The 26,800-nt window shown below is 40.8% G+C and overlaps 2 protein-coding genes across 2 annotated transcripts; one reads left to right on the top strand and one right to left on the bottom strand.

Annotated features, from left to right (window-relative positions):
• Window positions 1-3,744: 3,744 nt before the first annotated feature.
• On the bottom strand, window positions 3,745-8,150 carry Chpf (Chondroitin polymerizing factor). The gene is made up of 11 exons (XM_064218967.1): window positions 7,733-8,150; window positions 7,085-7,435; window positions 6,331-6,482; window positions 6,111-6,263; window positions 5,773-5,924; window positions 5,593-5,698; window positions 5,369-5,518; window positions 5,103-5,303; window positions 4,750-5,028; window positions 4,224-4,407; window positions 3,745-4,048 (listed from the first exon to the last, which is right to left on the bottom strand). Exons 1-11 carry the CDS (start codon window positions 7,998-8,000, stop codon window positions 3,789-3,791), a joined length of 2,256 nt encoding a protein of 751 aa, XP_064075037.1. The 5' UTR covers window positions 8,001-8,150; the 3' UTR covers window positions 3,745-3,788.
• Window positions 8,151-12,563: 4,413 nt separating this feature from the next.
• Window positions 12,564-26,357, top strand: LOC113403601 (solute carrier family 2, facilitated glucose transporter member 8-like). Its single transcript, XM_064218993.1, has 14 exons — window positions 12,564-13,079; window positions 15,175-15,407; window positions 15,731-15,853; window positions 16,155-16,261; window positions 16,847-16,949; window positions 18,120-18,246; window positions 18,562-18,857; window positions 19,063-19,236; window positions 19,343-19,632; window positions 21,184-21,301; window positions 22,588-22,810; window positions 23,361-23,489; window positions 24,058-24,186; window positions 26,131-26,357. The coding sequence occupies exons 1-14, from the start codon at window positions 13,004-13,006 to the stop codon at window positions 26,259-26,261; spliced, it is 2,259 nt and encodes a 752-aa protein (XP_064075063.1). The 5' UTR covers window positions 12,564-13,003; the 3' UTR covers window positions 26,262-26,357.
• The last annotated feature ends 443 nt before the right edge of the window (window positions 26,358-26,800 follow it).

Consider the following 26,800-nt stretch of genomic DNA (forward strand, 5'->3'; position numbering starts at 1 on the left):
ATGGTGACATCAAAATAAAACCATTTTATGTCAATGTCACATAGTTAAAGTCGGATTAATGGTGTTATTTGGTCGGTGTATATTATTTATTAAAATCCAAGCCGGTTTGGTAATAGCAGATAGTACGAATCGCGTTTTGCGAGTTCCAATCAAACGTCCTCCACCTCATTTAAATATCATCTGGCACTTTGATAAACAACTTTTCTGGAGTTTTAATGCTAGTATTTGTAGAACTAGACACTGCGCAGTAACGAAAGCAATTGTAATTAATTATTTTCCCACAAAACACCAAATATTTCAAGCTGTTAACGTTGAATGAGTGCCGGTCCACGACGCACAATGGACCGAAATCAAAAAGTGTGGACTTAGGGATACATTTTTACTTAATTTAAATACTTTTATGTAATAAAACTTTTTTCATTAACTCATTACTTTCAAAGTTATACCACTTTCAAAATTGTATGTTTTTTGTCTATGGCTAGTATTAGAAATTGTATTACAAAATATAGTCAAATTAAATTATATTGTAATTATGAACAAGGATATTCCACACAACTCCCGTGACGTACGTACGTGACGAGACATTGAGAAATGACCTGATAAGTAAACGGGGTATTGAAGGAGCTTCCAATCAAGCAAACTATAAGCCCATACTCATTGCCATACACACAGAAGGTAATTATAATGACTCTAGTGTTTTCATGGGTAGTATGCTACCTATTAAACTAGTTTCTGGTGATTATCTTGCTTGGAAAAACGATTCCCTTAACTGTTCATATTGGTTTCGCATAATCTTCTTCTAATTTCTAAAGGAAAACCAATTTAGCATTTTAAAAAATCTCACACAGTTTATTGTAAACTATGATAGATGGTAAAGTCGCAGCTGTTCTCTCCGAAACATCATGCCGAAGATGATATATGTAAAGCTATTATTATAAAGAACATGAATGAATTCCCTTTGATATTGACAAAAAATGTTGATGTCGACTTATACATTTAAATATGGTTAAACATCGTTACATGTTTGGATAAGAATCATGGAATGCATTCTTCACATACGAGGGAGCGTTTTTATGTTCGCGGATTAGGGCATATAGGGGTGAAATAATAAAAAACAAATTATTTTTCCTCTTCAATATATTCACCTGCAAGGCGGATACATTTTTCAGATCTTTCAATTATAAAATATTTAAACCCTCATAAAAAAAACTTCAAAATACGCCGAAAATGCATCCTTGACATCATCATCGGTGGTAAATTTCTTAGCCCGTAGCTCTTTTTTCATTTTTCGAAATAGGTAGTAATCACTCGGGGCCAGGTCCGGCCTGTAGGGTGGGTGATTTAAATTATCGAAGCACATCTTATGCAGCGCAGCGAACGCAACGCTGTTCTTGTGGACGGGCGCCTTGTCGTGCAGAAGCAGCACATCTTTTGTCTTTAATGGCTTCTTTTAATCGCTCTAATATTGAAGCGTATTCACCGGTTATAACAACACCTTTATCTTTATAATCTATCAATAATATTTCTTCAGTCCCAAAAAACCGTTGCCATGAGTTTCCCAACTGACTATGACACCTTAAACGTCATTGGAGGTGCTGTGCCCTTTTTATGCTACTGCAATGGAGTCTTGTTTCAACTCAGGTTCATAATGATGAACCCGAGTTTTGTCTCCAGAAAAAAATCGACTCAATACACCATCCTTTTCTTCGTTGCAGAGGTCCAAAAGTGCACGTGAACACTACGCGCTGTTGTTTTTGCGGCGGCGTGAGCGTTCTCGGCACTCATCTTGACCTTAGTCATGCATGATCACCAAGATGATCATGCAGGATTTTAAGAATGGTTGTATCTGATGCTCCAATCATTTCTACGAGTTGTTTCTTTTTTCCGGGCCTCGGGTCGTCTTCAAGTGATTTCCTTCCTTATTTAAATAAATTGTGCCACTTGTACACCATGGTTTTTCGTGGGCAAGAGTCTCCGTAAACCAATGACATCTAATTCAGTATGGTCGGAACAGATTTTCCTTATTTGGTAAGGAACTTTATAACGACACGATATTTTCCATATTTCACTCCTCTTTTCAATTCCGATTATGTTGCTTGGTTATAACAATGAAACCTCGTATTTATACTAATATTATGAGTCACTGAAGACATTACAATCCTAAAGAGCTTAATCACCCCCCTCCATCCCTCTCATTCCGCGAACTTAAAAACGCACCTCGGAGATTAGAATTGAAAACATTGTCTGTAAGGGGTGACAGTAAGGCTATTATGTAGAACAGAAAAAAAGTTATTCAGGACGCGTTTAAATGCCAAACAGTCCTGTTTGTCATTTAAATGATGTTGTGAAATAGGGTCTCGGTACGACTAATGATGGAAAGGAGATACCGCTAGAGATTTTTTAAGATCCTCGAAATTACAGCTACGATTACAGGAGTCAATCGGGATCTAATAAAACGATTTAAAACTATACTAGGGTCAATGTCTTAAGGTCATCCTGTAGATACAATAAAGTTTAAAGATTATTCCGAAGCCACCATAAAATTGTTCGTTGATTTATACAATCATCGTTGGTTCATAAATTCCTTGCTCATGGAGCAGCTACCATTGAACATTTTGGTTTAGTGCCGATTGAAAAAAATATCCAAAGCTGCTGAAGTTCGAAATGAAGACTTCAGAAGATATCGCGCAGATCATGCGAGAAAATTCTGTAGAAAGGTCATCAATGGAGATATTCTAAATAATTTGCTAATCAGCTCTGACCCACATACTTCAAAACTACGTCATAAGCTATTTCAAAAACACCAAGTCGTCTCAGTAGAGGCAACAACTTTATCGATTATGACTGATACATCCATAGAAATGTTGATTTTAATGTTTCAAAAAATATTTTGCTAAATTTGACAGATGTCTATCGTCTCAATTTTTTTTCTTCCGATATAATGAAATGATCCTTACAAGATACAGAGTCGAATTTCCATTAAAATTAAATAGGACAGCTGACAAAAAAAAAAAATTATGTCAAAATTTTTTACATGAAAAAAGAACTATAGTTTTCTAAGAAAGTCTTCTGATATTTTGTGTCAATTTAAAAGAAATATGTTTATCTCCGAAATCGCAAAATATCTCAGTACCGGATTAGATGCAAATAGGGGAATAAATCGTACTATTTAAATATTCAATGCGTTATTGGAGAGTAGTGGAGAATTGCGAGATTTTCATAGCATTAAAGGCATAGATCAATAGAATATTCTATTTGACAGTAGAATTCATTTCTGTAATTATTTTTTTTAAAATAAAATAATATATTTTTTTCATGACCAAGTCTTCTACGGTTAAATTTCGGTCCACTGGGCGACGGTGTTTTTGCCAATGTGACATCACCAAAATGACTGATAGCGTTTTTGGGAGAATAAAAATGGTTCAAAATTTAATTTAAATTTACGGCAAGAAAGCGTTTTTATTTCGCCGAAATATATATTTTTTGTGGCTTTTTGTTAGGAAATTCAATAATTTGAAGTATTTTTTCAAAATTAATAGAACACTCTATTGAACCCGTATATTTGTAGTCATTATTCTGCGATTGTACCCCGACGATATACGACAATGCAATACTCTCTAACGAATAGATCGGTACGTCGGTATCGGTACGATCCACCTTCAACCTGAGATCCAGAAGTTCTCGTATGACTGAACAAAAAAAAAAATTTTAAATTTCGAAACGGAACTAAATAAAAAGCCGTCGAAGAGTACGAAACATTTTTATTATCTCGACGCAATCGCGAGCGGTCAAGCGAGCTCGGCCTGCGTCTGCAGCAGCAGCTTGGCGAGCGAGTGCCGCGCGCCCAGCTGCAGCGCCGCGAAGCCGCGCGCGCGCTCGCGCCGCAGGCAGCGCAGCGCGGCGGGGGGCGCGCCCGCGCACGGCGCGCCGCGCGGCGCCAGCAGCAGCGCGGGCTCGGGCGCGCGCACGGCGCGCAGCGGCGCGGCGCTCAGCGCGGCCGCCGCGTCCGGCGCCGCCGCGCCCCCGCGCGCCGCCCACGCCTCCATCGCTGCGCACACAATAATAATTGTCGGACGATCGGAGCGATTACCGTCGTGTGCGATGGAAGGCACTTCCCCGGTTTCTTTCACCGATCGATTTCGATCGATAGAAGTTCGGCGTCGATTCGTATTCGTAGCTGTCGAATCTCGAACGAACCTCGGCCCTCGGCCGCTGCGACTCACCGTCGTCGTAGTCGCGGCGCGTGGCGGACAGCACGAGCGGCGCGGCGCGGGACTGGAAGCGCCCCGTGTCGAGCGTCGCCCGCGCGCCGTGCGCGTCCGCGAACTGCGGGTGCGCGAACGACGCGAAGCGCGCGAACGGCAGCGGCAGGAACCACTGCTCGCCCGCGATCGTGTTCATGCGCACCTGCCGCACCACTCTCTCATATTATCCGACTCGACTGACGGCCCACGTATGGGATAGACTTAGTAACAATGTTACTGTATTTATTGAATAAATATATCAGCATATCTATTACGAACCGTTTGTAGAATTTTTTGAAATCTACACATGTATTAAGTCCAGACTTTACAAAAAAAAAAACTCTAAACATATTTTATCGCTTGTATCGAACTATAAGCAATTATAATTTATATCGATATCGCCAGTTGCTGCAAGATTCCGATAAAACCAAACAAAAAAACACGGTATGTGAATAAAAGATTGCTATACAAATATGCCATAAAACGTCGCCGGAGCGCCTCCTACCCTATTGAGGAAATCCTCGGTGAACTCCATGTGCGGCAGCGACAGCAGGAACAGAGCGTCGCGCGACAGACGCGGCATCGCCGTCGTCAGCGCCACGCGCGCCGCGTACTGCTGCAGCTCGGCCTCGCTCGCGTCGGCCTCCACCGGCCCGCGCGCACCCAGCAGCACCTCCAGCTGCGCCCCGCGGTGCTTCTCCCCCAGCGCACGCAGCGCCTCGCGCGCCGCCGCCGACGCCGCGTCCTCCTCCGCCGACGGACTCTCGCTCGTCGGGACGACCACCTGCGGTGGGACTCAGCGTTATTCTCCAACCTCGAGCGCGGCGAGTCGGCGGGCGAGCGCTCGGGTCCACTCACGACGGTGAGGGCGGTGTTGGCGTCGCGCTGCAGGCACACGCTCTCGTATCGGCGCAGGAAGGCGGGCAGCGCGGCCGCGTGCGGCACCGGCAGCGGCAGCAGCAGCAGCACGCGCGCGCTCTCCGTCACGTAGCGCGCGGGCGCCAGGCGCGCCGCTCCCAGCGCGCGCGCGGCCTCCACCTGCACCAGCGCGCTCGAGCCCTGCGCAACGCGACACGTGAGCGAGCGCCGCGCGCGGCCGCCGGGCACGAGGCTCGCGTACGCACCTCCGCGCGCGGCACGCGCAGCAGCATGCGGTACCGCAGGGCGCGCGGCGGCTCCCAGCACCAGGCGCCCTCCTCCAGCGCCACGGCGGCGGCTCCGGCGGCCACCCCCCAGCGACGCGCCGCCCACGCGCGCACCTCCTCCACGATCAGCTGCGCGAAGACGACAGGCTGTAGTGCGACGACGCATACGGAGACGAGACTCCGATGCTCCGATCGGAACTCACGTCGACGGCCTCCCTGTACGCGGACGAGAGCGGCGCCAGCGCGCGGTGGTCGTCCGGCATGTAGGCGTGCGTCAGGTTGAAGCGGGTCCAGCGCAGGTGATCGAACCTGAAAGCGATGACGCGTGAGCCCGATCTAAACACAAACGTGGAACAGGGAAGGGGAGGGGTTTTGCGAGTTACCTGGAGGGCGGCGCGGCGGGCGCGAGCCCCGCGTCGTCGCGCAGCGCGGGCGGCCACGACGCGTTGCGGAAGCCGCGCGGGTGGCGGCGCGCGCTGAGGGCGGCGCGCGCGCGCTCGCGGGCCGCCGCCGCCTGCGCGCGCTCGAGGTACACCTGTGCGACGCTCTTGGCTTCAACGACGGTTACGATGTGATACGAATGACACTCTTGATGCTCGATACTTGATATAACTCGATATTTGATGGCTCAACTCTGCGAGACCCTGACCTTACATATGTACCGTTGGTGGTGTTGGGTGTATTTATATATGAATTAGAATCGAGATAGTCGTTTTCTTACTCGCGATACGAAAGCGTGCAGCTGGTAAAAGTGCTCGGGCTCCAGTGCGGGGTGCGCCACTACTGCGTCGGCGAGCGCCTCCACCAGGGCTCTCCTCACGCCTCCCTCGGGCTCCGCGATGCCCTCTATGTGCATGGAGACGTAGTTTTCGCCCTGTCGAAGCCAAAAGACATCAAAGTATGCAGTAGTGAAGCCCCGGCGGGCGAGGCGCGCGGGCTACCTGCACGGCGGCGGCGCAGGGCAGGTGCGCGGCGTGCAGCACGCAGCGCCCGAGATTCTCGTGGTGGTGCGGCGAGTACGAGTTGCGCACGCACCAGTCCAGCTCGCCGTGCACGGCGCGCAGCACGGAGTTAGACAGCAGGATGCCACCCTCTAAACATAGGTTTTAACTCAACTTATTTCCAGAAATTGACTTTTTTAAAAAAAGGATCTTATTTTTAAATTTACATTGACTGACTTTGTTTTGCTGCTCTTGTCTTTGTCTAAATGATCGACACGAAAGCAATAAATATGCAAAATATTCATGTCTTCTTCTTGCATACTTCTCTGCCGGATGTCCTCTCACAAGTAACATTCTGTCTAACCATATCGTCTTTCACACAAGCCATCCATCGTTTCTTGGGTCTTCCCCTACCTCTATATCCATCCACATCCATTCTCAAAACCTTTCTCACAACATGGTCCTCATTCCTCTGCATAACATGCCCATATCAAGACAGCCGGTTCCCAGATAGCTTCTCGGTTACCGGTGCCACTTTTAAACTTCCTCTTATGTACTCATTCCTTACTCTATCCATTCGCATAACACCACACATTCCTCTCAGCATTCTCATCTCCGCCACATGCAATTGTCTTTCAGTCATCCCTTTTATAGCCCAACACTCTGATCCATATAGAACAGCAGGTCTGACCTATATATCAGGTTGAACTAATATACTGTAAAATTTCAATTTGTATACTAAACTTTAACTCACCTAGAGTGCAGTAATGTGTATCATCATCGGCAATAGTACCCATATAAATATCCTGACTGACACTTAGTTTTGACACAAGCTCAGTCAGACGGCGTGAATTTACAAACGATGTATCAGACACCACAAAGAAGAAATCATATTCTTCTAAATAATTATCAGCGAGGTATTTGAGTGCATGAAATGGTTTGAGCATTTCTCTGGTGTCAGTGAAGCCAACGACATTTGCTCGTCCTGGAGCAGCTTGCAAAGCACTCGCCGTGATGAAGAATCGAAGAGCAGGTTGAAGGCGTGCTGCTGTTTGGTTGAGTGCAGCTGCTCGGGTTTCTAAAACATCTTCAGAACTGAGGACTCCTGAAACATTATTTATATTATTTTACTTTAAAAGAAGTGGTGTAGAATGAATACTAATATTTAGAAGAAAACAAAGTACATGTCAGTAAAAAACACTTTAATGACAATTGTGTGATTATCTTTTTTACAAAAACAAAGAATTGTTTTTATATTATTTGACATGTAAAGAGTATTTCATTATTAATAATCTATTTTAACTGTCAGCATACTGTTTAATAAACTATGAAAGTATATTTGTTTCAAAAGCTATAACATACTATTACAGTTGTTAAGGTCATTTTATTAACTCCTACAAACCTGCAAGCAATCCTCCTCGCATACCCAGCTCAGTACTGTAATACCGCGGGCGCTGTACGCTGCGCCCTGCCTGGCCCGCGGGGCCCAGCGGACGTTCCTCACGATGTGGCTCAAACTCGTCCGGCGCTCCTACTGTCACTGTTGGCTCGCAGGCTGTCACCTCTTCATCTAATGGTACCGTCGCTAACGCTAGCCATAGCCCTATCCCTAATCCCACGAGAAAGTAAGAATTATGCTTTACTTGCGACACTACGTAGCGTGAAAACATTTTGATTATTCATACAAAAGAATTCACATCGACATGCCTATGATATCAGATAACGCACGATAACAGTAAAAGAAAAGCCTGTCAACGTTTAACCAAAAAATAGTGCAGCAATAAAATATAAGATACTTGATACCGCACAAGGAACTAGACTGTCACTGTCAGTCTGTCAGTGTAATTTTTATGCCGAGTGCTGACTGACGTGACAGCAGGCACTGCAGTCTGCAGGTTGCCGACACAAGTTGCGTGTATGACAGTTAGGAATGTCAAAATAATATTGACAGATGCCACTGGGCTGGGCATAAGGTTTTATATCCTCGAAACACAATGCATGGAATTTGTTTGTTAATTTTCAAAACTTACAAATTGCAATAATTTATTCCTTTTAGTATAATTTTGTTATTTTTTATATTATGTGTGAAAAAAAATATCTTCAAAAGAAGATAAACTATAAAAAATAAAACTTTTAAAAAAAGTCTCTTCATTTGTGACGCATTAACCGTACAGGGATTGTTTACACGTGTGAACAACTTATACAATTTATAGTTCTCTTGATTTTTCTATCAACGTCATGTTTGAAAAATTTCAGACACTAAGATTATTGGATCCAAACGATTTATTTAATAATCAGCAAACGTATGCTCTCTCTGCAAAGTTCAGAAGACTTATGGCCTCTAGCGCCTTTAGATTGTTTAAATTAGTTATTTTAGTGTGAAAAGCCCATCAATTGTATTGCTGGTAATAATAATACTTAATGAAATGTAAGTGCGATTTTAAGATAGCACGGCGATCAGTCGAGTTGTGTCTCAGATTTACCTTCCTCATCGCGGGAAATGCCGCGCACGAGGAAACTACGTAGCGTTGAGTATGTTTATCGCGTCGCTAATATAATATGTAAGTCACTCTATATTTATTTCTTATATTCTCTTTCTAGCTTCTCTATCAACATCATAAACATACATATTAAACTCTTCCCTCTCCAAGTAATAAACAAGGTACAGCCTGTACTATAATACATCGAGACAGCATTAAGCAATTTTTAGGGTTCCGTAGCTAAATTGCAAAAAACGGAACCCTTATGGATTCGTCATGTCTGTCTGTCTGTCTGTCTGTCTGTCTGTCTGTCTGTCTGTCTGTCTGTCTGTCTGTCTGTCTGTCCGTCTGTCCGTCCATATGTCACCGCTATTTTTTTTCGAAACTATAAGAACTATACCTACTGTTGAAACTAGGTAAGCAGATATATTCTGTAAACCGCATTAAGATTTTCACACAAAAATATAAAAAATAAAAAATGTTAGGGATTCCCCATACTTAGAATTAAAATAAAAAAAAAACTTTCATCAAACCCATACGTGTGGTAATCTATGGATAGGTCTTCAAAACTGACTTTTTAAACTGACTAGTTTGCGCGAGAGACACTTCCAAAGTGGTAAAATGTCCCCCCCCCTGTAACTTCTAAAATAAGAGAACGATAAACTAAAAAAATATATATGATGTACATTACCATGCAAACTTCCAGCAAAAATTGGCTCGAACGACATCTAGTAAGTAGTTTTTTTTTAATACGTCATAAATCGTACACCGCAATTTATCTTTCATTCAATGAACTCAAATATAAAAAAACAAAAAGCATTTAAATTCATAAACATAAACCTTATGCATAACCTGTGAATCATTATTTTCTAATTATAAATCTGTGAACCATTATTTTCTAACAATAGGTGCCTATTGGCTTGTTTAGCTATCACAAGCCTATATGGGCTCGCATATAGTTTGATCTAAATCCCATCATTTAGGTATCTAATTATAATGTTTACTTATCAATAACTTAATTAAAAAAAAATGAACTATTGTTAAAACATCGGTCAAAGTTACAACGAACATCAAGAACACTTTGACATAATGTTACTTGCTGCTACGGAACCCTTCATGAGCGAGTCCGACTCGCATTTGGCCGCTTTTTTAAGTGGGCCGCTGCTACCCGTGACTACAACTTTATTATACGATCGCTAATAACAATAAATTTGGATTTAACAAACGACCTGTTGAACAGAAATGTTAAGTAAGCGAATAAAAAAAAAATGAAATTATATTATATAATATAATATAATTTCGTATGACACAGTTTACAAACCAGTCTCGTACTTATTTCGCATTTCAAGCGCAATATCGGTGATGATATTATTTTGAACTAGAAACCGACGCGATGCGACTTCTTCTACACATTAAATCTGACGTACAAAAAGCATACTTGGAAGCACAGTTGTTGTTGACACTTGCGCGAAGGATTCTGTTGCAGTATCTTGTACTGATGAACTCACCATGATCTACGCGCGGGTCGGACCGGTGCACACGCAGCGGGGTTTCATAAAGTTAAGCAATTATTCCGCTTTTATAGTAATTGGTCCAAACTTTTCTGGCTTAAATAGATGGAACAAAATCTTAAATTAAAACAAATGATTCTTGATCGTATACCGCCTCCATAACACATAATTTGAAGCCAAATCACGAGGCCACAATGTTTTTACTGCGTTGTTTGTGAAGCTTGCAGACGACATGTTGCATATTTCTAGAATTTTCAATTGTTACTTATATTTTTAGCAAATTGGCTGGTAATCCTGGGCTTGTTATCAATATATTCTCAGTGATGGATTTTCAGCAGTTGGTTTCAGTTCTTGCTAATTGCTTCAGGAAGTACGCGAAGACATTGGTCCAGTGCATAATGTCTTCCATTAAACAATGAGAGTTGGGGATTACGTGTACGTGAGAATACGAGTTTGAGTAAACATTCGTAATATAATGTCTACTAGTAAATATCGTTATAGTGTTGAAAATTAATATTATTAAAAGGAAATTGTTTCATTTCCAATGTCTAACATTATCATCTCAAGAATTATAAACGTTACACACAATCGTACTCTTATATATTTGAAAATAGCAAATTGCAATTAAATTAACTAGATTGGGAGGCTGTTACTTATTTACTTCCTGTTTGATTGTGTCTCGATGTTATAGAAAATAATAACAATTCTGGAATATTAAAATATATTTTTTGTTAGCGAGTAAATGATAGGCTTATTACCAATCGCGACAAACGAGTTTCGTATTTTATTTTACTATTACAATCAATACCTATCTGTGCCGTTTCCACCTCGCATCAACATTAGGGAAGTCAAAAATATTTTCAAGAGCAATAGAGTCGACATCTTTACTTGCTGTTGCTCGTTGCTGATGGTGAATGGAATGATCACGAGTCAATGCTACTTGAATAATCTTCCGTACTATATGGAAGTTGAATTGTTCCCGAAATGGAAGAGGAACTGATATGTTTGTTTGTTTATAAATTATTCCGGGTCTTGCAAACAAAGATGTGACTTCTGGAATAAATGCATAATATTATTGAATTTATTATGTACAGATCGTGACAGCAATTTAATCAATTGGCATAAAATAATAACTTGGTGGTAGATATGTCTGCAAGCCTATCTGGGCAGATACCACCCACTCAACATATATTCTACCGCCAAATAGCAATACTTTGAATTGTCGTGTTCCGGTTTGAAGGATGGCACTGCTGGACATCCACGCAGCAGTTATTCTATTGCTAAACAATAATACTTAGTATCGTTGTGTTCCGGGACCCGAAGTCTTAGTTTCCATTGAATGATTGATTATTCGTCTCATCCGCTCACTCGTTCATTCACTCGTCTCCAGTTCTAAAAAATATGTCTCCATTCAATAAGATGTAAATACTTACGTAATATTTACAAAGTACCGAGCACGAGAGGCCCAGTCGGTTTGTTTACATTCCGGACACTTAGTTATTGACAAATAAATCTGCGTTGTATTTTGATTTTCAAATAAAAGGGTTGATGTTTGTAAAACTAGGACTAATTTTACCAAAAACATATATCAACATTAAATATTAATATCATCCCTGCAAAGGCCTTGCCTACAGTCGTAGACGTGCGTACATTAACGGCAGGTTACTCCTCTTTATGACAGCAGTACATAGCATCACAGTTTTATGGAAAACTACAAAAATCTGTTGTAGATTCCAAGTAGTTAATTATTTTATATGTGAATTTTTTCGCGCGGTCACGTTTCGTGTCGAGCATTATGTGATTACGAATATATTAATTATATGTACTTATTATTGCAACTTAAGAGTTGGAAATACACAGAGGCGATGTTAGCTATTTACGCGATACTTAGTCAATACTCTCAACATCTTGCTTGTAATAAATAAGTAATAAGTTTAATGTTTAAATGGTACGGTATCGGTAGAAGCGCCAGGGTTTCGCACACGAGTATAGTCGTGATTTCGCTGGAGAGAAAATTGTCTGATTTCGTTTCATATAAAGAGTATTTTATTTACCGGCTCTCTGTACTATTTAATAAGGCGACTAATAGTCGAACTGGATATCTAGAGACTTGTTTAAGTTTAATCATAATAGGTCACGTGAGTGTGTCGGTCACGGGTTGTGATTGTGTGTCGAATTTTGAATTTGCTTCAAATATGTGCTTGCAAATATAATTACTTGATTTTCTAATGTCAATGCTTATTTTATAATTGCTTTTGTAAAGTATAAATAAAATAAGAAATAGAAAATAATAATACACGAGTATATTCTTAGAGATCGATAATATTCATTTACATTGTTAAATAATTAATAAGCTATTCTTTCGACGATTGCACGAGAAAGGTGTTCGATTATAATAAATAAAGCGATGACTAGCCGAGGAGCTGCGACCGCGGGATGCGATGCTATAACGATTCCGGCCTGTCAATGGGCGGGCGCGCGGTTTATACCACGGCGTGCGTCGAAGGGACGCATTGCCAGCGCGGACTCCTGCTGGTAGGGCGCGCGCTCACCACGATAATAACGTTAAATAATATATAGAACATTGTGTTATCAACTTAAATTGTACTCAGTTACGTGATAATTAGATAAAAAAGATTTGCAGAAAACGGTTACAAATAGACTTATTAGTGAGAAAGTGTCATGACTGTGAAGAGCCACTGGGCGCTGCTGGCCAACGTCCGAGGAGCGGTCAATCAGATTCTGCTAGTATTTTTGAGTAAGTCTAATTACAAAATTCTAATATACCAATATTCACTGCTAGTTTAACAACTTGGCGCTTCATCCACACGAGGGCTTGGTGTGCGTTGGATAATATCCACTATGTGTATTGTGTATATACTTATTACATATGAAGCCCACGGTTTTAAAAAAAATTGCTGTCTTTGTTTTTCCTTTCGCATACAACACATAACTTACTACAGGTAGGTAGGTCAGTAATATCGAGCACATGAAATTTGAAACCAAGGCAGTCATTCGTTATCTAAGTGTTCTAGCCACTCAGCCTGCGCGGTATTATCTCTGCAGAATTCGTTTTTAGGAAAAACTAAGAAGACATAGAAATTGTTTGTTGTTTTCATTTCTGAGACGAGTCGAGTAGTAATACGTGATGATTTAGATAAGATCGCAGGTTCAAATCCAGCTGTGCACCACTTCCATGTGTTCAATTGGTATCATTTATCTCTTGATTAGCTTCGAATAAAAACGTCGTGAGGTAGCCCACACTTGTCAGACAGACTACTCGGGTAATATGATAGGATAATCCTCAAAGTCTAGTAGCAGTCCAGCGTAGCGAAGTCGTCATCGTCAACGCTCCCATGTCTCAGACACAAAGAAAGTCCAGACTGCCAGTGCCGGAGCCGCCCGAACTTAGTGCTAGAGCATAGAGTGCATTTGTGCCACACACGCAACATCCCCTGAACGCGCACCGTGGTTGAAATCGGCCGGGACGACAGTATCACATAATGCTTAAAAAATTTCCAATATTAAACAAATAATCCATTGAACATTAAACCTTTTATTAAATAGGTAATTAATTGTAAATTATTACAACGACGTAGATTATTATTCCTACTAGATAACATATCGAATCATTGTTCAAAGCAAACCAAATTTTAATTGATAGAAATACTTTGCGGTTTCCGTGCCGCGTGTCTAATTCATTTGTAAAGATACTGTGATTTCTTTACGAGTATTTTAAATTAGTTCGAATTTTAATACTACTGTGTGTACCTTCGGCTCAAATATAATAGTTAGAGAGTGTTTGGCTGTGCGGCTTCCAAATGATGCAGTCGTCATCGAACGGCACGCTTGGTAACCGTTCTGTAGTAATCTGACACCCTTACGATTGCGTACAAACCATCGGTTTCATCTATGTAAGGAATATATTGCAATGAAATACTTCTCTCGTGACAGACACTACGAAACATATTTAAATCTTCGTGTCGTTTCGTATCAATTGTTTTTTCCTCGAGCCGAAAGTTCGGTCCTCACCGGCAGTCCGCTGACAGTCGAGTCTTTATTTGACATAACACGTGTCTGTCATGTTTGCCTGGGCTTTACTCTCAACATGTATTTAGTGTATTTGCTCATCACATCCGAATTACAACATTTTTTTCGACAAATATTCTGCGAGTTCATCATTGCAACAGATGTTTGTATCGCGTGGACTTGGCCTTGAGTATCGGAGCTTGATCGATTTATTTAAAACAAATAAAATAGGCGCCTGCTGAGTTAATGAAGTCCAAATAAACGAATCAACGATTACAATTTAAGAAAAGCAAAGCATTCATTGAATTAATGCAATACAGTGCTGTCGATGTTATTGGTTCTTGTTCCTTTAAGACTTGGCGATGTACACGTTGCATATATTTTATGTGAACAGATATTATAAATGTAAGTTAAGTCTGTTTTGTCGCCACAGCATGTATGAACTAATGAACCGAGCGCAATGCAAATTGACATCGAAATAGCCTCAGCTGGATGAGAACATATACAATTATTTGACTGAGAACGACTAGATATTGTGTTCTGGTTTTAAACGCGATTAAGCGTTTCATATTTTGGCCGGCGTTTTGACAGGGCTCCACCTGTCGTGCCGATGAGGCGACATCTCGCAGGTTTATACTTGAATATAATCAAGACATAATCACACACCACATTTTAAAATTAAAATTTTCCAATTGTTATAAATAGTGATCTGCATTTGCAAACCAAACAATACCTCAGTATACATAAATAATCAACATAAACGTTATGGTTAGTGTAAGAATTATTTTCGCCTCCATAAATAAAGCATATTTCTCTTCTCCTAGTCAATGTCCCCACGATGTCGTTCGGGCTGGCACTAGGCTGGGTGTCTCTGGCGAGCGGGGAGGCGGGCGCAGCGGACGCGGCTGGCTCGGGGGGCGGGGAGGAGTCTGGTCGGGGCGCCGTGGTCGCGGCCGTGACCACGTTTACAGCTTCTCTGGTGGGCGTCCCACTCAGCGCCCGCGCTCTGGACGCTGGAAGGAAGGCGGCGCTCATCGCTACTTCTTCTTGCTTCGTGGTCGGTACGACTTACGTAAATATTGTTTCGTTTAATCAAACTTTATAAGAAGACGATAAGCTATCAACTTATCGTATCTCAATGTTTTTTAAATCGTAATTTACATTTTGTTTTTATAGAAAAACAGTATGAAATATTGAGAAATCAACTCACAAATACAAAACGCAATACATATTGAATTATTTATAACATGATCACCCACAGCCTGTTTACTACATATATTTTTATGTGAATACAATGTTACTTGAATATGCCATATTCATATTGTGGAATGTGTTCGTTTCCGTGATGTTGTCGATTAATAACACAATAACGTATTACAGGTTTGTTGGTCCCTCAAGCTAGTGAGCGTGTGGGGGGGCGCGTGGTGCGTGGTGGTGGCGCGCGTGGCGGCCGGATTCGGCGGCGCCGCGGCCTGGGCCCTCGCTCCCTTGCTGGCCCGAGAAGTAATCACCAATACACTTATACATCACCAGGCTGCAGGCCTGACGCCATTCCACCAAGGGTTTTATTTTTGTTGGTGGATTATTTCCCGCCTGCTTAAGAATGGTTGAGGCTTTTATTTTGAAGTAATGAATTAATGTAAGCGTTTAGCAAAAAAATATTTTTTGCTAAACGCTTACTAGTAAGGAGCTAATTGCTACTGTCCTGGTGTATATTTTTTTGAACGTATAAACTCCTTCAGTCTATACTCTCGTAGTCTCCTAGACTCCAATAGGGCAAAGAATAATATAATAATAATTTCAGATGTGCAGCAAGAAATACCAAGGCGCTGCGGTGTCGGCGCTGGCGCTAGCTCATAACCTTGGCGTCCTGCTCATGTACCTCGCGGCCGACGCGGCGATAGCGCACCAGTACTATTTGAAATATTATGTTAAAAATAATATAATTTTAAATATATTATAATTTAGATTTTTATTGAATGCAACACTGGACTTGTAATGAATTCAATATTCTCAAAAGATTTTTCTTTACCTACATATTTAAATAGACACCCACAGTGTGGGTCAAAACTAGAAAATAAATACCAAAACCAGTTCCACCGACTGAAAGAATCGATTTTGCATAAATCTTTTTGATGCTGGTACCGACGCAATTTAATGTTAAACTAAATTTTATTCGTGTGTGTACCAAAAATGAACGGCCGTTTTTCGTAGTTTTTTTACTATACTTTATAACATTAAATAAGCAATTGTATACAAATGTATTTCGTGTATCTCGGACGTATTGAAAGAATAGCCTTATTTTGTATTCAGATTAGGTGCTTTCTAAGGTCATCTATTTAATCGTCTCTGCATTAATGACGAATTGTTCAAGTAATAATTAGAATCAAGGGAAGCTTCTACATATCGATAGGACAAGCCGAACATGAACAGAGATGAGAGATATTATATAACTTCAATAATTCAAATATATTTTTTTTATATTTTGCTTTGCAGGACAATATTGTGGTGGTGCTTGGGCCTGTCCGTCACGCACTGCGTGATCTTCGCGTTCGTTCCCGAGTCCCCGTCGTTTCTGGCAGCCAAAGGTAAAATGAAGGTAATACGTTTCTCTACTAAGTATTATATTATTTTTTGTTAACTTAGTTTGGTTAAAGATTGGCGAATGTTTCTTTACAGTACAAAACAAATCAAAATATTCTTTATTCAAGTAGACTCATGAAAGCGCTTTTGACTTGTCACGTTACAGTGTTGAATTTAATGTAAAGCTACCACCGGTTCGGAAAGTAGATTCAACCGAGAAGAACCGGCAGTAGTTACTCTCTTCACCGTTTTAATTACAGAGTAGGTGCGTCAGTAAAGTACGATTACATTCCCATACATATATTGCCCGGTGTCTGTTGTAACCTCGTGCCGTGATTGTACTGCACCCGTCTTATAAACATGTAAGTTGATTAATAATAAACTCTCTTATCGTTTATTATTAATCAATTTTTAAAAATGTATCAATCGAGTCGTCTCGTTTGCCATATTGTATGGTCATAACCAAAAGTATAAGTTAGTTAAAAGTTTCTAAATAAGAATACGTATCCTATGTATTATCAATAAACTCGTATGAAATGTGACTATCGTATTATATTATTTAATTTATTCAATCGGTGTTGTAGCTTTTATGCGCATGAAGTCGTTTCTCACTAACACTAAATGCCGCGACACAATCAATGAATCTCGGATGTTATTATTCTGTTTAACATAATTGTACGATTACGGTTTATATTTAAATAATAAATGCGTCTATTAAAGGCAATACTTATTGCTGGTGATAATCTACATAATGTTTACCTTATGTTTTGTTTTGATTCACGTTTTATACGAGATCACTATAATGTTCTTTCTATATCAAGAATAATGAACCGGTTCTTCTGTCATGAGAAGCGACAATGAGACGTACCTATATGTCTTATAATAACAATTCTTCACGTCGGAAATGTGCCACCTACCCGCCTACCTACCTGTGGGAACTAAGATGTTATGTCGCTCGTGCCTTCAACGGAAACACAGCGGTACTAAGTACTAAGTATGGTTTAGCGGTGGAATAGTTCATGGGCCCACCCATTTAATTATTATTATACATAAGTTATCCTGTTACATTCATTTACTATTTACAAAATATGTTTCTTGTTTACCTTTTGTTTTGCGTTCTTCTAAATGCATATTTAGTACTGGCTATATTATCTAATAGGGTTTTACAAGCCGAAGTAACTTGCAGGAAGCCTACGTGTCCCTGGCGTGGTTCCGCGGCGTGTCGGTGTCGGACCCCGCTCTAGAGACGGAGCTGCGGTCGCTGCCGCCGCCCGAGCGTGACCAGTCGTCCTGGAGCCTCGCGAAAGAAATGTGTGCGTTGTGTCTTCAACATACTAAAGCGGACTACGTAAAGTCGTCTTTGTTCCCGAAAAATATTTACTGTTTATCTGTTATACTGTTTCTCTGCGTACGTATTTGCGTACATATTCGTTTCGAATGTATGTTCCAATTTAGTATTTGTAATTGAACGAAATTATAACATATTATGTGGCTTAGGTTACTTAAAAATTTGAAAAATATACTTGTCATACTTCCGAAGATTTCGATATATTTAAATAATATAATTGCATTTACAATTTCGCATATTATCTTTTTTGCTGAAATTTCTAAATATTCAAATTCGACAGTGAGCGACCCGCAGAGACGCCGCGCCTTCATAATCGGCGCCATAGCGGTGATAGGGCAGGAGGCTTGCGGCCTGCTCGCCATCCTGCAGTACGCCGAGCGGGTGTTCGTGCTGGCGCGCGACGAGAGCGAGCCCGCCGCGCCCGCGCCGCCGCCGCCGGGGAGCTCACACCACCCCCCGCCGGCCGCTCCGACCGACGAGCTGATGTCTCCGGCGCGACACGCCGTCGTCATCGGAGCGGTCCAACTCGTGATGTCGGCCCTCTCCCTGTATCTCGTCGAAAGGATCGGACGAAGGGTCAGTCTCCCTTCGATTGAAGGGTTACTATACTTATATGGGTTAAGTCGGAAGATCCTCAGAAAGTTTTAGTAATAATATAATGTAAATGGTTGACATTGAATCACAATTAAATAGCAGAATTCTGACGAGCAGACGCGCTTCTCAGGAAAGAGTGTTGTGTTTGTTGAACACTAAAAGTTACAGTAAATGGTCCGCGTCATAGCCGCTCCTGGTGGTGTGCGCGGTGTTGACGGGCGCAGCACTAGCGCTGGCGGCGGCGCTCACGGGCGTCACCGCGGTCGGAGCCACCGCCGCCATCGCCGTCGCCGTCGCGGCGGACTCCGCCGGCCTGCAGCCCGCTCCCTACGCGCTGCTCGCTGATATGTTTCACTATCAGGTCGGATACGCAGATCGCACGGATACAACTTTATGAAAACTCATAACTTTTCAATCTTCTTAGGAGTCGATAATTGTAATCGAGTTAATGAATCGTCGGCCCACAGTACCGCAGCTGCGCACAGATGCTGGTGACGGCGGGCGGCTGCGCCGGCAACGCGCTGGAGGTGGCGCTGTTCCCGCTGGCGGCGGCGGGCGGCCTGCGCGGCGCGCTCGCGCTGGCGGCCGCGCTCACGCTCGCGTACGCGCTGTTCGCGGCGCTGCTCGTGCCGGAGACGCGCGGCCGGACGCCGGAGCAGATATACGCCGCCGTCGGCCCCGCCCGGCCCGCCCGGCCGACCGACTGCGAGCACGGGCCGGACTCTAAGTGCAGTGAACTCGCCACGTGCACGAAGCTGTGATACTCTTTGAATAGGACTGTTCGAATACAATTTGTTTGTAGCCCAGTATTTTATTACAAACCTTTTTCATTTTGAATATATATTCTAAGTACAAAATGTTATGTCCGTAACCAAAATTAACTATTAAATTGTGTGATACGCAGAAAAAAGTACAGCAACATAGAACCCACTACGAGGCCAGCGTTAAACATTTATGCCGAAGAATGTCATAAATAAGAAAAGTCCTCTCATAAACATGTCGTCGCTTAGCATCGTGAGCGCGGACGTCGCGAGGTCGTCGCGCGCCTCGCGAGGGACTGCGGTGACTTCTTTGTCACCGGCCACGTTCCGTCGTATTGGGGGCGAGTGTGGGACGGCTTTTGCATAAGCGTTTCATTCTTTACGGCGTCTTTTGTACGCTTAAATCGATAACATTCTTTCCTTGGATCCCTATTTAGAAAATCTGATGAAAATTACATTAAATACCGGAGTGAAAGGTTATATAGCGATTACTGCGTGGAACTAAAATTACAAAACTTCCAATAAGCGAATCAACTGCATCTATAAAATAATTTCAACTTCCTCTAATTTCATACCATACTTATATTTTTATACTTTAGCTCAAGGTGTAGCTTAATTGATGTGTGAATCTACTATAATTGAACATACAATGTTCTTAGTATTGTCGCTTGGCTGTCTGGGATTCCTACCCACTAACTACGGTGAGGCTGCGGGATCATGTCGATATAAAACATCCGCGGCCCGTGCGGTGCTCGTGACTCGGCGAAGCTCTCCTCAGAGGGGCAAGTGATCTCACCCCTCCGCACTGCTCGCTAGCGCGTGTGGCAGCACGAGCATCCCGGCTGCCGTTCTCAGGGCCGTTTGAAATAGGAAATGTGCAGTCCCACCGCATGCGTCGCCGGCCCCATGAGTCACGCCTGTCTTTTAAGCTATAACTTCATGTTATCTCACCAAACCTAACATATTTGTGTAGAATGCTACCATAAGTAATTGCTGACCTGATTGTTATCTCCAGACAATTGAACATACAGAAAACGTTGTCATCAAAAACAAACATCTGTGTTTGTTTGTATTTGTACTCGCCTTAGGGAAAATTAATACCAAACCACCGTGCAGGAATTCGTCAACCTAGCAGACACGTTGAATCTCTAAAATGTTCAAAACACTTACAATATTAGTCGCCGAGTTATTATACATACATTTACATTAACAGCCTGTAAATTTCCCACTGCTGGGCTAAGGCCTCCTCTGCCTTTGAGGAGAAAATTAGACACATGCAGGTTTCCTCACGATGTTTTCCTTCGCCGCCGAGCATGAGATGAATTATAAATACAAATTCAGTACATGAAAATTTTCAGTGGTACTTGCCTGGGTTTGAACCCATAATCATCGATCAAGATGCACACGTTCTAACCACTGGGCCATCTCGGCTCAATATATTTGTAGCTCTGAATCATACTAATTTACGTTCAAAAGTTGACGCTGGTTTTTTTTATAGTAAACTATCTTCGCTTTGAAATAGTAAAGATGAATTAATAATATAATAGAAGCTATTCTAACTCGCCGCCTTCATACGAAAGAAAGAAGTTAGGTTGCAGGGCACACAGGAAACTTGTATCGCTGCACTCGATGCGCCCCGAATGCTGCGAGGCCGCTATTCGTCACGTAAGTCAATATTCGCCGTTTTATTTCATTAAAGTCGCGTGTCAATTTCTTTACAGGATTTATTTGGTGTGCAGGAGTCATTGTTTATAGTTGATTAAAGTAATTTAATTTGAGTAAACTAATAAATAATTACTGATTTTCTTGTCAGTTATGTGAAGTTTGAATCAATTGATAGCAATTGTTCGGAATTTGTCTCAAAAGAAATTACATTTTCAAAATAATTCCATAATATAATTGATATCGATAATCGCCACCAAATCTTATTTAAGAAATATGATGGCAACAGCTGCCCACTCAAAGGCGAGTGGACGCGCCTATACCGGTACCCTCCCACAAGTTTCTGACATCGTCAATCATTTATCAGCGCTTTGGCAAAATCAGTATCAATTTCCAAATATAAGTATTATTTGATATAATTAAATTGATAAAATATAGCGACAGCTGCGTCAAAGTGAAGTTAGTTTGTTCATCGGTTTCCATGGCAACGGTCGGTTAACTTACGATGTTGATAGCGTAACATACGAATGCTGAAGAGAAGTGATTTAACGTTACTTTATCGCAGCGCTGGAACTAATTAAGCTCGGGACGTTCATAACCGAGTTAATGGGAAGTGGGAAAATATGTGACTGTGAGCTAGCGCCCGGCGCCCGGCGTGCAGTGCGCAGTGATTGATGTTGCCGCGGCGACGGCCTGCAGCTCGCGAGGACTTCGCTAGTGGGGAATTACAAAACGAATACAAGTATTTTATTTTAACTAGAGTTAGCTCCGCGTCGTGTAATTTTCATTGATATAAGTTAACCTTAATTACTTCGATATTGCCAATTTAAAAAATATATCATTCAATATTTAATTATGATTATGATGAAGTTCTCACTAAAGCATCCCGAGCTTGTGACCCGCATCAACGAAACTTCGAGAACACTAAATTAGTCCAGTTGTGACATACACAAGTAAATTTTTTGCAAAATATGTTCTTAAGGTTTTTTTACCAAAAATGGGTTATAATTGGTTAATTATAAAAAATATTAGCCAACAAATATTTACAAATTAAATCACAATATTATTTATTCAAGATTGAACCCGGTTTAGTTTGTTACTAAAGAAAAGGTCGTAAGTGCATATAATTTACATATTATTTCTATTGTATAAAGTCGTAGTGTCGTCATTTCCTAACCATCTTTTACTCTCCATAAGTGGTTTGTTATAGATATTATAAGTTTCTAACGAGAAAGAAATTCATCAAATGATACTCACACAAATAGACAATTTATAGTTTTATATTAAAGGTTTACGTTACTGAGTACAACATCTTTGTTCAGTATAATTCGAGTATGGGTTTGCTGGACAAGTTGTCAGCGTGGATAGGAGGCGGCGGCACGCAGGTGACGGTGCTGGTGCTGGGCTTGGACTGCAGCGGCAAGACCTCTACACTGAACGCGATGCGTCCGCCCGAACAGCGCGTCTCGCACACGCTGCCCACAGTCGGACACCAGCAGGACCACTTTCAGAGTGAGATGCGCTTATTTAATATAGAATTAAGTTTATGTAAAGAAAACAACAAGTTTTTTTATGTAATAAAGAGTGATCTTATATTTTACTCTTGCTATTAAATAACAAAAGGAACTGACCCACTACAGCTATCATATTAAGGTAGCTAGGAGGTAAATTGACTAAACTATGAGTATTCAATATATTATTATCATTGAATGTTCCGGTTTCACGTACGTTGGTGATAAAGGCCTACCCCACATATTTTGGGAAGACTCCCATCGCCACAAATTTATTCGATGACGCTAGACATAAGTGAAACTAGAAAAGTTATTACATAAATTGAATAGATTACTAAGTAATGGGAACATATATAATCATCACGTTCACAGGAAGATAACAAACACTGCTATTACGTCCTCAAAAATGTTACTACTTCAGAAAGGACAGTTACTTTGCTTTACTTCGCGAACGGAGTCGTGGCGACAGAAGCTGGATGTTAATCATATTAGTTAAATTATGCAAATCAAAATTTGGGATTTAATTTTTATTCCAACCTCGTATTTCGAAGGCGGCGGCGTGTCGTTCAGCGCGTGGGACGTGTCGGGCGCGGCGCGCATGCGCTCGCTGTGGGAGCGCCACTACCGACACGCGCACGCAGTCATCTTCGTCGTCGACTCGGCCGATCACTTGCGACTGGGTTTGTTCGGACTCTTTATTTCCATCAAAAGACAAGGACATCATGCGATGAATAAATAAATAAATAAATAAATATGGCAATGGCGACGGTACAAACTAAAAAAATAAAGATATAAACTAATACTCGTTTGAGGAAATAATCGTCCTCTGAAATTATTTTATCTGAAAATATTTTTGTCCAAAATCCTTACAACACCAATATTTTTTAAATTTTTTATCTGTCCTTTAATCTACCCCTGTATTTCCATTATGGATTACTGTATTAACTTGTTACTATATATGTTAATTGAATGTACCTTACATAAGGAGGATACCAATAATAGGTTCCTTCTCCTTTCAGTTTCGTCCGCGTTATTAGCACCTACTAAACGTTTCCCATATTGCTGCGATTTCATAGAAGCTTGTCTTAAAAGGTTTTTTTAATAACATTAGTAATTATTTACTTTTTAAAGTTAACGTATAACGTTTACTATGAATAACAACAGCAATCAATATTTAGGTAAATAAACTTCGATGACAGTATTGATACGTTGTTCTGCATTAGTTGTTTTGGTGCTGTGCTGTTGCAGTGGTGGCCCGGGAGGAGCTGGAGCTGATGCTCGCTCACCCGGACATGTTCGGCCGGCGCGCGCCGCTGCTCGTGCTCGCCAATAAGAGTGACGCGCCGCACGCGCTGTCCGCCGCGCACGTGGCTGCCGGTAATTGTATGCCGTTTAAACTAACGTCACAACAGCCGGCTAACATTCAAGTGTTTTGGGTTCAGAATAGTTTGTTTTTGATCGGCACATAACATTAAGACAGCCAAAAAAATAGCACGGGAAGACATAGTCCTACCCGACCAACCAAATGTTACAAGATTACTGTTATCACTAATCTTCACATTTTGGTTGATAAAAATGCAGTTAGACCAATAATAAAGTACATGAAAAAAATACTAAATACTTACTGAAGGCGTGTTCTTATATAAGGAAATCATTGCACATATTTAGTTGATAATTAGTCTTTCTCGTGAATTTAAGTTGAAATGGAATTTTAAATTGGAAAAAGTCGAAATTTCGTCAGGAACACGACTGGTTATTTAAGTGACAGTTATATTAAAAGTTGTCGGACGTGTAGCGACATTTGTTGCATCAGTGACACGCGGGCTGGGCGCTGGGTGGACTCTGTGACTAACCGCTCACCACATTCTAATTACATTGTCATTCGATATTGTTCCGTGCTATCTGATACTGAGGGGAGACCGGGGGTTGATGTACGTTGGCGGTATTTGTTAGTATATCTTAATATATATTATTTTTTGAAGGCTGAGGTAATATTGCTAGAATAGCAACAACGTACCAAAGTTTTCTTATGTAATTAGTTGGTAGTTGAAAAAAAATGTATTCGCTGAAACCAAGACTTTAGTTTTTAATTTAGGACATCACTATCAAAGCATTATCTCGTAAACATGATCGCTGTGTTTTTATTTGTTCGATAAATTCTCTCACAGCGGTAGTAATGGCATTGCGTCTGACGTTGAACTAAGTTCAATCTCTTCAATCAAGGATAATCTCTATATGGTAAAAACGTACATTTTCTCTGAATATTCCTTTTCAGAAGAGCACTTTATGAATTCCCAGGGAGACGATCAAATAGACTTCAGACAGTTGTGTGGTTTATAAATTGTAAAATACATTTATACGTTAGCAACTTATTATAATATCTGTAAGTTTTGTGCAGAGAAAGTAGGGATTTTATCCTTCGATCTTCATTTAACTCTACTGATTTTGTTAGAAGCAAACTAGAATGCGATTCAATATTCGGGAATCCTCAATACAAAATACAGTCAAAGGATCGAAAGATTGCAAAATTTTTTTAAGACATATCATTTCGAATCTCACCATATCTTTTTATCATACATAAAAAAATGTAGGTTTCCTATTATGACGACTTTATCTTTCCGACGAAAATTACTAGACATGATGTTCTCATTTTTTATAACCACATCGACTCTCCTGATCGGGTATCCAAGGTTCATATCAATACACCTTTCGGAATACCATGAAATCGCGGTAATGTATTTTAAATAAATAAACACAGAACGAAGTTAGGAAAACATGCGCCATTAAACTACAACGACTACGATGAATGTTCATTAAAAAATAAATATTATATTTCGGGCTTATATGGGTCACAATTGTAGTGCCGATGATTAATATTATTTAATTAATTTGGATAATTATAACAAATATTTGTTTTTATTTTTAATGTAAAGTTAGTTCTTTTTTTATCTTAACTGAGAATAAACTGTAATTCTTCTAGATATAATCGCAGCAGACTATTTTATGAAGTCGTCGTGTCCTATAATTAGAAATGCAATTACCCATCTTTATATTTTCATGTTTTTTATACAATTATGATTATTATAATTTATGACTTCTGTTGGATGTTCCGAATAAATGAATAAATTGACATATTAAAACATTTTAAGAGCATTTTCTTGTAATTATAAAGTAAAATTTTTACTTGTTTAATAAATATTTATTTGTTTTTGTATAAGCTTGCTTGGAAGAGTCACCATAGATATATCACCGCAAGTTAATGACATGACAGAAAAATGTGCACACAGACCCAGTTTATTAATATGCCTGTTTGTTACCTAGCTCTCGGGTTGGAGCGCATCACCGACAAGCCGTGGCACATTTGCTCCTGCAGCGCTCTCACGGGCGTGGGTCTCGCCGACGGGATCGCGTGGCTGGCGAGGCAGTTGCGGGAACAGCGCGCTAATCGATGAAATAAAATTATAATCTAGCACAGTATTATGTTATGCAAACGAAACATCGATTTATTCTTCTTGTCGTTTTATTAGCCTCATTTACGGTGACACGTTCACTAATGGCGGCGCTCTACTTTCCGTAGAGTGTATATGGATACCTCTGTGAATATAGATGTACAAATGACTCATTTGACTTGCTTTCCAAAAAAAGGCATATAACCCACATTTGAAACATGGATTTCCATTTAATTCATACTTCAAATCAAATTCCTTTATAAAATTTATTTGATTATTGATTATTTATCAAAGCAAACACTACCAGCGGTTCAGAGAAGTAAATACCCTGACCTAAGAAGAACGGGCGAATCAAAATCAGCGGTTTTTTTGGTGATTTGAGATTATTTTCAAATATTAACTATCAAAAACAAATAGCTTTACATCCGCACTTGATTCTATTCATTGTATATAAGCTAATATTTGTTCACATTCGAATTATTTGTTCACCAAATGTAAGGTAGTTTTCAAATATTTGTAAGTAATAGTCAAAATGACCGAAC

This window comes from Vanessa tameamea, chromosome 25 (assembly GCF_037043105.1).
Source record: "Vanessa tameamea isolate UH-Manoa-2023 chromosome 25, ilVanTame1 primary haplotype, whole genome shotgun sequence".
Classification (NCBI taxonomy): Eukaryota; Metazoa; Arthropoda; class Insecta; order Lepidoptera; family Nymphalidae; genus Vanessa; species Vanessa tameamea.

What these genes read in the sequence shown, in the direction of transcription:
- LOC113403601 (XM_064218993.1), top strand. Translation starts at nt 13,004, where the DNA reads ATGACTGTGAAGAGCCACTGGGCGCTGCTGGCCAACGTCCGAGGAGCG. An exon ending in CTCGCCACGTGCACGAAGCT is followed by an intron (nt 19,633 to 21,183) that starts GTGATACTCTTT and finishes ATAATATAATAG; the next exon opens with AAGCTATTCTAACTCGCCGC. An exon ending in GGCCGATCACTTGCGACTGG is followed by an intron (nt 23,490 to 24,057) that starts GTTTGTTCGGAC and finishes GTGCTGTTGCAG; the next exon opens with TGGTGGCCCGGGAGGAGCTG.
- Chpf (XM_064218967.1), bottom strand. Translation starts at nt 8,000, where the DNA reads ATGTTTTCACGCTACGTAGTGTCGCAAGTAAAGCATAATTCTTACTTT. An exon ending in GCGAGGAGGATTGCTTGCAG is followed by an intron (nt 7,436 to 7,732) that starts GTTTGTAGGAGT and finishes ATAATGTTTCAG; the next exon opens with GAGTCCTCAGTTCTGAAGAT. An exon ending in TGCACGCTTTCGTATCGCGA is followed by an intron (nt 5,925 to 6,110) that starts GTAAGAAAACGA and finishes AGCGTCGCACAG; the next exon opens with GTGTACCTCGAGCGCGCGCA.